Source organism: Echinops telfairi, unplaced genomic scaffold (assembly GCF_000313985.2).
Source record: "Echinops telfairi isolate 266 unplaced genomic scaffold, ASM31398v2 ScPeMD7_70;HRSCAF=299, whole genome shotgun sequence".
Taxonomy (NCBI): Eukaryota; Metazoa; Chordata; class Mammalia; order Afrosoricida; family Tenrecidae; genus Echinops; species Echinops telfairi.
Window position 1 is genome coordinate 31,235,234 of NW_022103968.1, and position 14,181 is coordinate 31,249,414.

General features: G+C 53.7%; 1 protein-coding gene across 3 annotated transcripts in view; it reads right to left on the reverse strand.

The window, feature by feature from the left end:
• Positions 1-14,181, reverse strand: part of HOGA1 (4-hydroxy-2-oxoglutarate aldolase 1) — a 30,198-nt gene that overhangs the window by 9,017 nt on the left and 7,000 nt on the right. For 2 of the 3 annotated variants that reach the window (XM_004701023.2, XM_045291291.1), the window contains exons 2-6: positions 5,890-6,018; positions 5,551-5,678; positions 4,753-4,887; positions 4,459-4,555; positions 1,958-2,091 (exon numbers count right to left, since the gene is read on the reverse strand). In XM_004701023.2, coding sequence (XP_004701080.1) covers positions 1,958-2,091; positions 4,459-4,555; positions 4,753-4,887; positions 5,551-5,678; positions 5,890-6,018 — 623 coding nt within the window. The remainder of the gene's footprint in view (positions 1-1,957; positions 2,092-4,458; positions 4,556-4,752; positions 4,888-5,550; positions 5,679-5,889; positions 6,019-14,181) is intronic. The other variant, XM_045291292.1, reaches the window with a different exon arrangement.

Below are 14,181 nucleotides of genomic sequence, written 5' to 3' on the forward strand. Positions count from 1 at the left end.
GGTCTTGGGGAAGAGACGAGCCAGTCAGGGTGTGATGTAGCAACGATGAAACATACAACTTTCCTCTAGTTCCTAAATGCTTCCTCCTCTCCCACTATCATGATCGCAATTCTACCTTACAAATCTGGCTAGACCAGAGGATGTACACTGGTAGATAGGAACCGGAAACACAGATGGAAGGGGGAGCGGGGAGGGAGGGGAAAAATGAGCTGATGCCAGGGGCTTAGGTGGAGAGTAAATGTTTTGAGGATGATGAGGGCAATGAATGTACAAATGTGCTTTACACAATTGATGGATGTATGGATTGTGATAAGAGTTGTAGGAGCCCCTAATAAAACGATTTAAAAAAAAAAAGAACAGAATTTGCCAGTAGCGGACATACTAGATTCCCAACCTTCCTCATGCCGCGACCCTTTCATACAGTTCCTCATGTGGTGGTGACCCCCCTGCCATAGAATTATTTTTGTTGCTGTTTCATAACTCATTTTGCTACTGTTGAATCGGGCAACCCCTGTGAAAGGGTCGTTCAACCCCCAAAGGGGTCACGGCCCACAGGTTGAGCACCGCTGCCCTAGAAGAATGGATAGAGGAAGTTCTCTAAACAAGGGGGCTGACAAAAGGGGGTGTGGCCATAGGAAGGATGGACTGGTTCTGTATCCTGAGCGAGTCATGTCCATAGGGATCCCTGGTTGTGATGCTGCCCAGTGGTGGTGTAAGCTGTAACCATCGTGGGGAGGGGAGTAGACAGTACACGGGATCTCCCTGTACCACTTACGATGGCATGGGAATCTACAGTGCTCTCAAAGTCAGAAGTTTGGTGTTGAATCATGTGAAACCGTGACTATGGGGCACAGGCTTTCCTTTCTTCTTTTAGACATTTTATCATGAACGAGTGAGAGGGAGAGCGCAGGTCATCAGTCTTGTGTCCAAGTCTTCATACAGTGTGCGTTTCAACTCATCCGTCACAATCCCCTCAACGTACCGTCACATGCCGCCCTTCCTCCCTGCGCGTCCTCTTTCCACTCCTAACCCTCTGAGCTGTGTCCTTGGGTAAACGCCACCCTTAGATGGCTGGCTGTATTCTAACTTGGGGGTGAGTTCAGTTCTAGACCTGCAGGGCGACCAAGTGCCAGGGTCTGGGGCGTCCCTCCAGTGTATCTGAGCAGTAAGCCTGGTCTCTTTTAAGTAAGACTGGACACATGTTTCTGTTTGTCTCAGACTCGAATACATCTCTGCACAGCCCTGCCTGGCCCTTGGTAGGCCCTTAACATCCTGGGTTCTCCTCCTCATGCCCAGCACAGAAGCGGGTGCCCAGTCTGAACACAGGCCAGCCTGCGGAACCACCAACTTCTCCTCCAGCCTTCCTTCCAGCTCCTCTGGCTCCCAGTGGTCTGTTGTCCAGCAGCTGCTGAATGTGCTGACTTCGAGACCACCAGCCACCCCATGGGAGGCCATGAGGCTTTCGACTCCCATAAGGAGTTAGTCTCAGAAATGCACAGGGACACTGTACCCTGTCCTATAGGATCGTTATGAGTCAGCATTGACTGCGTGGCAGTGAGGTTTTTGGAGTGGTCGTGATAAAGTGTGTCGTCAGGCCCACAGTTCAGGAGCTCTGGGGCAGGGCCTCTCTGGGTCCGCCCCCCACGAGACGATTTATGTCACAATCACCCAGCATGCTCGCATCAACGTCTACTCCTGAGCCCCACACCAGACCTAAAAACATCAGAATTTTAACTTAACTCCCCACTCCTCCGGTTCTCATGCACACTCAGGCATGAGAAGCAACAGAACTCGGCTTGGTCTGAAGTCAGGCTTTTCTGGGCAGTTGTCAGAAGGCCCCAGACTGGAGAGGACATTTTGAGAGGGAAGAGACTGCATGGGACCCTGTGCCAGCCCTGGCGCCTGCTCCAATGAGGTCATCCCTCCCCCTGCCCCTGCTGCCCGGGCGGGAGCTCACCGCAGTGTTTGGCTCAATGAGTCGGTGCTGCAGCTTCTGGGCATCTTCCCATTGGCCTGTGAGGCATAGTCGCTCCAGCTGGCACACCTGGGCACCCAGGACATTGGCCAGGGCACACACGCCCCCCACGGCTCCTGCCCGGGAGGAAGTAAGATGCAGAAAGTCAGCAGAGAACGCAGAACCCTGGGTCCCTGGAACCCCGGTGGTTATGTGTTGGGCAGCTAATTGCAAGGTCAGCAGTTCAAAACCCCCAACCGCGCCTCAGGAGAAAGACGGGGCTTTCTCCTCCCATGAACAGTTAACAGTCTCAGAAAATCACACAGGCAGTTCCACCCTGCCCTGTAAGATCACTGAGTTGGCATCAACTCTACGGCAGTGATTTTGGCCTGGAGTTTTGGGGCCCCTGGCACCCTTCGTGGGAGAGGGCCTGCGATTTGGGTGGCACCAGCTGGCCATGTCAGAAGCAAGTTCTGTGTCCACAGAGTACGGACGGATTCCCACAGAGGAGCGCTGCCTGCACGCTCACAGCGGAATTCTGAACGCTGAGTGCAGTGCTGCTCAGAGCTGTCCTGGGAGGAGAGGATGACAGTCCTTGCCTCGTCTCCAAACCTGTCCCCTAGGACATCTGCCACGTCACCCCTCCAGGGTTCCCCCAGAGCCCCGACTCCTCTGGCCGGGCAGGAGGCTGGGTGGATGGGAATCTCAGGGCTCCAGCCTGGAGCAGGACCAGGGCTGGAAAGAGCTCTGGGCGCCGGGTCAGGAGATGCGGCCTTGCCTCCCGTTGGCTGTGTGCACTTGACCAATCCACTGGCCTTCTCCACTTCTTTGCTCTGCACGTGGCCACGTGGCTGTGGTCTCAGAAGGCCCTGCCACGTCTGCCAGCCTGTGGCCGTGACTCTGATGCTTGGAAGGACTGACCTGACCCAAGGCCCAGTGGCCTCAAGGCTGGAGAGAGAAAAAGCAGACTGTTTGGAATGGATGGCTACGGCTGCTATGTCCTGACTGCCGGCCAGGTGGCCTCAGACTGCTCACAGCAGGTGGGCGGTGCAAACCCACTGGCTGCTCCACAGGAGAAAGGAGAGGCTAAGGCTGGCTGATGCACTGTGTTGGAGCAGGTGGACTCTGTCCTCTGGAGTCAGCAGTGGGGTCCCCGTGTGCTGGGCACTAAGGAACTCGCCCGGGGCCTCACTGTTCCTGAAACGACCTCCCTTGTGCACAGAGTGGACGCTCCGGGCCAGAGAGGTTGTGTCTTGCCCAGAATTACTCAAAAACGGAAACCCAACCCACTGCCATCAAGTCTACCCTGACTCACAGTGACCCTATAGCACAGGGTACAACTGCCCGTGGGTGTCCCAGACGTCACTCTTGATGGGAGTAGAGAGCCTCCCCCAGTTACTCACTGATTACGTGGAGGGCTGAGATGCCAACGCAGACCTGCCAGCCTCCAGAGCCCTGCTCTCTCCATCCTCCGCTCTCCGACACGGGGCAGGGATGGCTTTCCCCAGGGACATGGCACAGGGAGATGTACAAGGGCCCAGCCCTCCAGCCCAAATCAGCAGAAGCTGATCTGATGGGAACCTGGGCAGGCAGCATTGTCCCGGGGGGTGGGGTGGGGGGGCTGCAGCTGCTTCCTGTCTCCCTCTCAGGCCCCCAACCCAGCTCCTGCTCCCAAACGGACCAGAGCGGTGGGGCTAATGGAGGCTTACGATGCCGCCAAGGCTCCTATGGTGAACTTGTTCTGTCAGGTGCCAAGGGGTTGGTTCTGACTCCTCGTGCCCGTGTGTACAGCGGAGGAGGGAAGCACTGCCGGTGGCATCGTCCACTGTCCCAGCCCCGAGCCCGTGTGCATCGCGGGTTAAGGGTCTTCTTCCTCTTTTGTGTCGACTGCGGCGTGACCAACGTATGCCAGGGCATCCTCGAGCATGATGCCTTCCTCCAGGAGCGAGTCCTTCCCGAGAGAGCGCAAAGTCCAAAGCACCTTGAGAGAAAGCCTCTCCCTCCCGGCTTCTGGCCATCCGCCTTCCAGGATGCGATTAAAACAAAAACCACAGCGGCCCACCGCCCTTGAGTCAAGTCCAACTCGGAGCGAGCCTGTTACAGGAAAGATGGGACGTCTCCCTGGGTTTCCAAGGCGATCAGCCTTTACAGACGGCCACACCTTTCTCCCGCCAAGTGGCTGGTGCATTCAAAGGGCCAACCTGCCCATCAGCAGCCCCTGGTTTAACCCTCTGTGACAGCAGGGTTCCCGGGGAGGGAGCCCAGAGCTCCAAGTTAACTGCAGGGGCCCCTACAGGCATCATACAGGCACTGACCACCCCACCCTCACTGGCGGCACCCGGCACCCGTATGCAGAAAGACAAGCACAGGGGCCAGGTTCCTGAGGCTTCAGAGCAGGCTGACTGGCTGGTGCCTTGGGCAGCCCCAGCCCTCGGGGTCTCTCCCAGATGCCCTGGCATACGTTGGTCACGCCGCAGAGAGTTAAAGAGAGAGGGGCAGCCTACCCAAGGCGTAACTGGCCAGCAGGAAGCCAGCAGACCCAGCCAACACCTGGAAATCCTGCCTCCTGGTCTTATGAACGATCAGCCCGATCCTGGTGACCTGTAAGAGCAAGCCCCGGGGTGAGCGCGAGCTGGGGAGGGAGGAATGGCAGGGGGGCGGACAGCCTGTGTGCAGATAAAGCCCCGCAGGCTTAGGGACAGAGAGAACCCGGAGAGGGGCCCCGGCTTCGGTAGCAAGAGTGCCAGGGCCACGAAGAGGGAGAGGTGTGGCCGGCCTGGAAGGGGCCTGCCACTCACATCGCCGCCACTGTCCTTGATGCCCACGATGTTCGGGTGCTGAGACAGCGTGACCACTGCATCCACAGGCAGGTCCAGCCCCGTGTTGGCAGGGACGCTGTACAATACCACAGGGATGGGGGAGAGGTCAGCCACCTGGGACGGGGAGGGGGGAGAGATGGAAGTGGTCCAGGCCCCTGGAGCCTGAGCGACTGCCCATTACCAACAAGACTGAGCTGCAGCCATTGCGATGCTGCCTGGACAGGTCGCTCAGCACCGGACGTGGACCCTGGTTGTCAGCAGGGCTCCCAGGTGATGCTTACTGAGTGCTTGCTGTGTGCCGGACACCATCCTCAGCCCGGAGGCTCAGGATCTATTTCCTGCCTGTGACAGATGCTCGCAGCAGGGAGCACTGTTCTCATAGCTAGGTCAGCTGCCTGATGGCACACAGTAGCCAGTGGTGGCACCTCCCTGCCCGCCCCCCATCTTACAGCTGTAACCCGTGTGAAGTGGGCTCACTGCCAAGGAACCCTGGCTAACTGGCTAACTGCTAACTAAGGTTGGCAGCGCACCCACACACACCCCCAGATAAGACCTGGCTAGATTTCCTAAAGGTTATAACCAAGAAACCCGCCACCACCCCACCCCACCCCGGGGTGGGGGGGCAGTTCTATTCTGTCACATTGGGTCGCCAGGAATCAGAATTGACTCAAGGGCCCCCAGCAATAACAGCAGGGCCAGCCACCCACCCCTGTACCTTTCCCATCGCCCCACCCCCAATAGTTCCCTTGCTGAGGCCACTCCCACCACCCCACCCACCTTGGTGTAGTGGTGAATGAGGGCAGCACTGCTCATGCGGCCGCGGTAGTAGCAAGGGGTTACCACCATGGCCGCGTCGGCCCCGACCTGGGCCATGCTCACGGTCATCTCCACTGTGGCTTGTGTGGCTGTAGTGGAGAGAGAGTCTTCTCTATGGGGACGAGGGCAGGGGACAAGAGACCTGGGGCTGGGACCCTGGGACAGACAAGGAATGCCCCCACTTGTCTCCGGAAAGACAGAACAAGTAGACTGATGCCAACTCCCAGGGCCAAGGAGCTTAACCGCCCCTTCCCCCCCACGCCCCTACCACCAGCCGCCCCCCGGGGAGCTTGGCCTCACACTCGCAGCCGGAGCCAGCCAGCAGGAGCTTGTCCTTGGGCATGGCCTGGCGCACGCAGCTCACCACCTCCAGGCGCTCGATGCTGGTCAGGAAGGGGAACTCGCCGTTGGAGCCCTGGACCACGAAGCCTGCAACACATGTCAGGTCACCGTCAGCCGGCACCCGCCCACCTCCCACGAGCAGCCAGGGCCCAGCTTCCTAGCTCCCCAGTGCGACCGCTTACAGACGTAGCCGGCTGGGCCTTTCTTAGGAGGAACCTCTGGGTAGCTGGGAACCTCCAATTTTGGGTTCACCACCGAGCGCCTAAACTTCTGGAAAGTCACCCATCGGAAACTCACACAGCACACAGCTCTCCTCTCTACACATTGTTGTTAGGCGTCTCTGAGTCAGTGCCGACCCAGAGCAGCCCTGCCTCACCTGCACCGGATAAGCTCGGTGCCGTTCACAAGAAGTGACCTTTGCACCTCCTAGGGACTCTCAAAGTGACCTCACCTTGGGCACATTCTCGGTGTGTGTTTTGTTTTGCTCCACACGGCGCAGGAGCTTTGCCCATCGCAGGACAGGTCATGCGGATTCACCCATTCTCATTGCCGCGTCCCCTTGTGTGGAATAGCGAGGGACCACCGGGTGCTTGTCACCCCCCTGCCCCCGGGACATGTAGAACACATCCTCCTTCCTGTTATCACGAGCAAGGTGGAGGCAGACAGCTTCCATAGCATCCCCTGTGCACACGTGCCCGGGCGTGCAATTGCTGGGTCACGTGTGCATGCATTTCCACGTGTGCCAAGTTTCTCTGGCCCTTACCCGTGTCCACCCCACCCCCATGATCAGCGTCGAAGGGCCTGCCAGTGCTCACCCATGCCAACACCTGGTTCGGTGAGGCACATTTCTGACAATCTGCTGGGTGAGAGGTGCTATCTCAGGGTTCTCCTTTGCACGTCTCTGTTTCACCAGCCCCGTGTTGGAGAGGTTTCTCCGTTACCGGCCACCGCTACCGGCCCAGCCAGAGAACGTTTCTGAGATCAATTTTTCCCCCTCAACTCTGGGGGCAAAGTCACGTCCTCCGTCCTCCGGTTTTCTAAGGGGCAGCAGCTCGTAAACGCAGTGTTGCTGTCCGCTGCCCTCAAGGCAGGCACGCGCAGGAATGAACCTGGACGCAGTCCCGGGTCATCCCCATGGTATCAGGAGGGGCTCCTGGGCTCCTGTGATCCTTGAGACCACAAAGGATACCAGGGGACCATCATTCCATAGAAATTGACCTGGGCGAAGGGGAGGCTGGAGCCGTGCTGGCCCCGGCATCCCTGCTGTGCCCTTGTGAGGATGGACCGTCAATGTGACGTGGAGTTTCCCAACAGTCCGAGCTAAAAAGGAAACGGGCTCAGCTCACCGGTATGTAGGACCCAAAGGATAAAAGCAAAACAGCTGCCCCGGAGCGGCACAGTTTCCTGGCGCTGGGACCCGGAGAAATTGTTCCCGTGAGTCACCCTCAAAGGTACACAGTAGGATGAGGACACAGCTTTACCCCACCATCCTTTTCCCATGCTGGGAACAGAGTCCACGGGGCCGAGGGCAATCCCTCCCTGTGCCCCCCACCCCCCCATTTGTCGTTTTGCTGTCGTGACATTACAGGGGCCATCTGAAGGCCAACCACTCTTGGCTTCTGGTGGATTGCTGCCTGAAGATCCATATTTTTGTTGTTGTTGTTTCGTTGTCTTATTAGGAGGCTCCCTGTGTCCTGCTACTCCCACTGGGCCCTACCCATTCAAGGCAGAGCTGCTAGCTCTGGGCGAGAACCCGCATCCATCCACAGTCAGACCAGCACCTGGTATTTAGGGCTCAAGTTCTTACCACTTCTTCTATTCAAACGCCCAAGACAACTTCCTCACCAGACCCGCTGCTCACCTCGTTACTCTGCACTTTCCTGGTTGCTTTATCAGCCATCTGTCCGAGGGGTTTCTAGCAGGTGCCAGAACTAGCATCAACCCCTCTTGACTCACGAAAGGTCAGCAGAATTGATGGGGGCAGGGCTGGGGGCAGGGCTGGCTCCTCTGCAGTCCTTCTCCCACCACAGTCACTCGGAGTCAGGACTCTCCTCATCCCGGTGGCCAGCGGGATGTGATCCCTGTCCTGCGACAGACTCAGGGGCACCTGCCTTGAAGCGCAGGCCCCTTTGCTTGAGACTCTGGTTCTCACGTCAAGGAGCAGCTACCCAGGCCGGGCTCTTGAGCGGGCAGGAATGCCAGGCGGGCGGCGAGGGAAGTGTGGTATAGTCCGAGGAGCGCTGGCTGTTGCACAAGCCACGGCTGCCTCGGTGTCTCCGGTTCCTCCTCTGTAGGGCAGTGGTGAGGTCCTTTCCCAGCCTACCTGACAGGACTGTTTAGAACGATCCCCAAATCTGAGAATCAAGGGATTGTTGGGAAAGTCAAGTTCCTCTTGATTTTCTTTTTCCCTTTTCTCTTGCTTCTCTTTTCTGTCCTCCCCTCTCCAGATAGACAGATAATTTCAAACGAGTTCAGCACACACACACTGCCACAGGAGTCTCACCGACTGACTTTTGGGAGAAAGGCAAGAAAGCTGAAGTTAAGTGGCTTTACCAAACCAACTGCTACAAAGCCAGCTTCCCTTCTCCCCCCAGGGCTACCTGTTCAAAGCCAGGCCTGACGCGCCACTCTCCTCACCCCCAGGGGTTAGAGGAGAGGAGAGGGCCCTGTGTACAGCCGGGGCAGAGGACTGAGGCCAGCAAGTGGCCCAGAAGCAGGGAGGCCTTTGTGATCATTCGATTTTAAGTCAACACGAATTTGTGTGACAGTGTTACCCTGATGACACCTTCTTGGAGGTGGTGGTGGGGGATCTTTTGGATAAGAGAGAGATGGAACAAAGACAATTCTTCTTTTGCTGCCTCCACCTGCTTGCTTGTTGGGACTTTGTCTCCAGGGGTGACCCCGCAAGGGCCCCATGACCCTGAGAGCTGTCGGTGCCCGGCCACGTTTCCACTGACCTTAGATCCCTGAGTCTCTGCACTCACTTGCCTGTGACCAGCCTGAATTCTGCTTCCACTCTCGGCGACCTTAGCCTTCAGCACGGTGAATCTGAAGGCGGCCCTGGTGGGCATGGAAACCCAGGACTCGGGTTGGACTGGGCTGGGACACCTTCTTGATATGAAATTACGTCTTGGTAGGAAGTTCCTTCTTCCACATAGATGAACCTCACTGCTTTGCTTCTCTACACAACCTGGCCCAACACAGCCATGGGCAGGATGACTCACCGCCTGGCTCTGAAGTCAGAAAAAACAGGACTGGAGTCGCAGTGTGGCCCCTCACCAACCGGACGATCATGGGCAAACGGCTTCACCTGTGGTTTTAGGTGCGGGGGAGCCAGCCCCCCACCACTAACCACGGGTTCAGTAAGCACAATTGTACGGTTGAGATGTATGTAGATTATATTAAAGTCAACGAGACCATGAGAGATAAAAGAGATATTACAATAATGCAGTCAGACACATATCATAGTAGCATTGCTCACCTCAGCCCCATTTGGTGGTCCACATGGAGAGAGAGAGAGAGAGAGAGAGAGAGATGCCTCGATTGCTAACCCAGGCCTATATACCTTTTGGAGACGTGCAAGCCCACTAATTACAGGTAAAGACATACTTCACAGGAAGGGGTTGCACTATAGGTTATACAGCAATAAGAGGGGGTGGTCTAGGGACATACCCGCAATAGGAAGAGGAGGGATTGGGGGTATACATGTGACAAGATAGGTGGATCTTAGATTCACTGAGCAGGTTTGATCTGTTCTCTGATCTCCATAGGAACCATTAGCAGTAGGGTGTAAACCCCACCTATAGGAACCAAGCTAATGGTCACAAGCCTTAGGGAGAAGTAATCCTTTGCCCCAGCAGCAGGGAGCAGGGCCTACTCCCAGGTGACTGACCATCTTCAGGGAGGATGTCTGTAAGCATCTGACCTCCCCCCACATTCACCAAACTTCAGCTTCCTCAACTGAGAAACTGGGGCAATAGGAGCACTGAGAGCATCTCTTTGATCTGGCCAGCTAGAGACTAGTTTCCTAGGTTACATGTTGGGCTGCCAACTGTAAGGTCAACGGTTCGAGACCACGAGCTGCTGGAGAAAGAGGAAGCTTTCCATTCCCATGAAGACCTGCAGACTCAGAAACGCACAGGGCAGTTCTACTCGTCCTGCGGGTCACGGTGAGTCAGACTCGACTGGATGGTGGAACGTTGTTATTGTTGCTTTACATCCTAAATGCACTTCCTGTAAACCTGCTTCACTTTTCATTTTAAACTACTTTTAGAAAAGTTGCAAAGTAGTATACAGTTTCCACCCATCCTTCCCCCAAGAAAACATTATCGTGACTGGTGTCCAACTACCTGACCTACCCGAGGACATGAACACGGGGACACCACCACTCACTGGGGACGTGACTGGAACTTTAGCAGATGGACACATAGATACAGATAGAAAAAATATGTATATATTTAAGATTCCAAAGGGGTAGTTTGTGGGAAACTAACACTGAGGGAAATATGAGGACTACATTCCCTAACTTATAACAGAGGAAAACTGGTATTCCATGATAGGAAATCCTCCACTTTGATAAGTTAGAGGTAAAGTCCAAGTACATTATCCTGCTTTAAGGATCACTCCCGCAGATTCTCCCCTTAACAGCTATGCTGCCTGAAAGTGAGCATATGGTTGATTATCTCTCCCCAGAGAAGCAGACACTATGCTTCTGTTCTGTCCTCCCACCACGTGACCCCACCCTCCTCAATCCTTCCCCCAATACAGGTATTAGGTTTGCTCACCTGTGAGCTCAGAGACCATAAAGTAGATACCAGTCACCTTGTGATGCATTAACTACTGAATATGCGTGTCTTAAGGCTACCTATAAATGTCCCAAGAGAGTAAAGACTCTCTCTCACTTCTCCCAGTTCCACATAGTCCATCAAGAGGAACTGAGGTGAGCATGCTACCATAAAATGTGTCTGATTCCTTTATTTTACTCTTGCCTATCTTTCTTATCTTCTATGATTTTACTATAATCTCTTTTTTTTCAAATACAAGAGTTTCTCTTTTCTATGATTTCTTTTTAAAAAATCATTGTATTAGGGACTCACACAACTCTTATCACAATCCATACATACATCAATTGTCTAAAACACATTTGTATATTCATTGCCCTCATCATTCTCAAAACATTTGCTCTCCACCTAAGCCCCTGGCATCTACTCCTCATTTTAACTCTTCCCTCCCCGCTTCCCCCTCCCTCATGAACCCATGAGAATTTATAAATTATTACTTCGTTATATCTTGCACTGTCTAACGTCTCCCTTCACCTTCTTTTCTGTTGTCCGTCCCCCAGGGAGGAGGTTATATGTAGGTCCTTGTAATCAGTTACCCCTTTCCACCCCACCCTCCCAATATCGCCACTCACAACACTGGTCCTGAAGGGATCATCTGCCCTGGAGTCCCTGTGTTTCTAGTTCCTATCTGTACCAATGTACATCCTCTGGTCTAGCCAGATTTGTAAGGTAGAATTGGGATCATGATAGTGGTGGGGAGGAAGCATTAAAGAACTAGAGGAAAATTATATGTTTCATTGGTGCCACACTGCACCCTGACTGGCTCATCTCCTCCCCTCGACCCTTCTGTAAGAGGATGCCCAGTGGCCTACAAATGGGCTTTGGGTCTCCATTCTGCACTCCTCCCCTCATTCACAATGATATGATTTTTCGTTCTGATGATGCCTGATACCTGATCCCTTCAGCACCTCATGATCGCACAGGCTGGTGTGCTTCTTTCATGTGGGCTTTGTTGCTTCTGAACTAGATGGCCGCTTGTTTACCTTCAAGCCTTTAAGAACTCAGATGCTATATCTTTTGATAGCCGGGCACCATCACTTTCTTTACCACATTTGCTTATGCACCCGCTTTGTCTTCGGGATTGTGTCGGGAAGGTGAGCATCATGGAATGCCAGGTTATAATCTCTACACGGTTTTGACCCTTCAGTTGTCGGAGGCTAGTTTCTGCTGACAGTAGTTGACTCAGGTTTCATGCAATAAGCTTTCAAAAGGGATTAACTGTCTTCAAAATACTCGTTTTAACAGTCACTCTCAGGGGACCCTGCTCTTTGGTCCCCTAAATTTGGTCGAATTTAGTGGTCTGAAAAAAATCCCCAGGGCAATGAAGAGGAGCTACTACCAAGGGGCTCAAGTAGCAAGAACATGTTTTGAAAATGATGATGGCAGCATCCCTACGGTCCACTTGATGTAAATGATTTATGGATTGTTCTAATAACTGTAAGAGCCCCCAGCAAACTGATCAATTAAAAAACCCTGCTTCTCCCAATTAAAGACGTACAGTGAAACGGATCTATTTAAAATGGTGGGATAAATCCCGACTCATGGTGACCCTTACAGGATGGAGTAGAATTCCCCTAGGAGGTTCCTGGAAGCAGCTGACCAACTCTTTCTCAGAGTCACAAGCTGCTTCAAACCACCCACCTTCTAGTTAGGAGTCCAGCACTGAACCATCGGTGCCACCAGAGTGCTCCCTCTTTCTCACATACATGTGTGTGCATATATGTTGACACAGACACAGACACACAATCATGAGGGTAAGTCAGAAAGTATTGCCACTGAGGTTCCAGTTCTTACATACACGGTTTATTCCAAACCAAAGATGTTTAAATTCATCATTGCGATTAGTGGGTGACTGCAGGCAAGTTCTCTCAGAACACCCTTAATCCCAGTCTCATGAGGGGATCTTCAGAAAAAAAGAAAAACGATCCTTTTTGTGCACAGCTGGTGCTGTAGCACAAGTGTTGGGCTGTTAACGGCCATGCCAGCAGCACAAGCCCACCAGCTGCCCTGCGGAGGAAGGATGAGGCTGTCTGCTCCCGGAAGGATTCACTTAGAAACCCTATAGAGGACTGCTGTCTCTAAGTCAGAACCAACTCAAGGGCAGTGGTTTGGGATTGGGTTTCATGTGCATGTACAAGAGGGATTCAAAGAGTTTGTGAGAAAATTCTATGACCTTTTAATTCAGTTTTTCCACTTTTTTCCCCACAAACTTATTGAAGCCCCCTTTATACATATCACACACACACACACACACACATCAGTTCTAACCCATAGTGACCCTAGAGCAGTGGTTCTCAACCTTCCTCATGCCGAGAGCCTTTCATACAGTTCCTCATGTTGTGACCCCCCCAACCATAAAATTATTTTCATTGCTACTTCATGACTGTCATTTTGCTACTGGGATGAATTGGGTGGCCCCCAATTTGACCCCCAAAGGGGTCTCGACCCACAGATTGAGAACCGCTGTCCTGGAGACTAAAGTAGAGCAGCTCCGTAGGGTTACCAGGTCATAAATCTTTAGAGGCGCAGCCTGCCTCAGCTTCCTCCCTGGAGAGGCTAGGGGTGGCTGGGACAGCTTAACTCACCAGCGTCCCCCATACTCGTACATAGTCATCTACCAGGAATGTCAGTGTCCACCCCTCCTCCCGAAAGGACTCCATCAGACCAAGCATAGTCCCAAGCCTGACTCACTGCTTCTCTGAGAGCCCCCATCTCCTCCGAGGCTACAATAGAAGAGCAGCTACCACAAGAAGCTGCTCCTAGCCAAAGACAGGAAGGAGCAGGCTACACGAGGATGTATTGGTCTTCTCTGAGGCACTTGGAGCCCTGGTGGCATAGGGGTTACCTGTTGGGCTGCTAACCAAGGTCAGCGGTTCGAAACCACCAGCAGCTCCTTGGGAGAAGATGAGGCTTTCTACTTCCATAGAGTTACAGTCTCTATAAACCCACAGAGGCAGCTCTACCCTGTCCTGTAGGGTCACTATGAGTCAGAATGGACTTGACAGGTGGCTGTGGGCTTTTTTGGTTCCTTGGGTGGCACCTGGCCATCGTAATGCATCTGTCATTGTTGAAAGGACACCCCGGACCAGGAGCAGTGTCTCTGTAGAATAAGCACAGATGCTAGCTAGACCACCGTGGGACTGAAATACGTTTTTCATAATCGTGACCGCTAAAATCTTAAGTCATAAAGCTCATGGAAAACAAAACAAATGGCAACATCCATCAATCCTCTGCGAGACTCCTGTGCATCCCCCACCCCCACCCTGCTGCTTCTCACTCAGGTTTAAGGCCCACAGGCGGTGGCGGGGAGCCACAGATCATCCATAATAGTTCCAAATGCGAAGACGTTTCTACATCAAAGAGGCCCCGGAGCTTACATAGTGCCTTGAAGCTGCCTTCTCTCAAAACT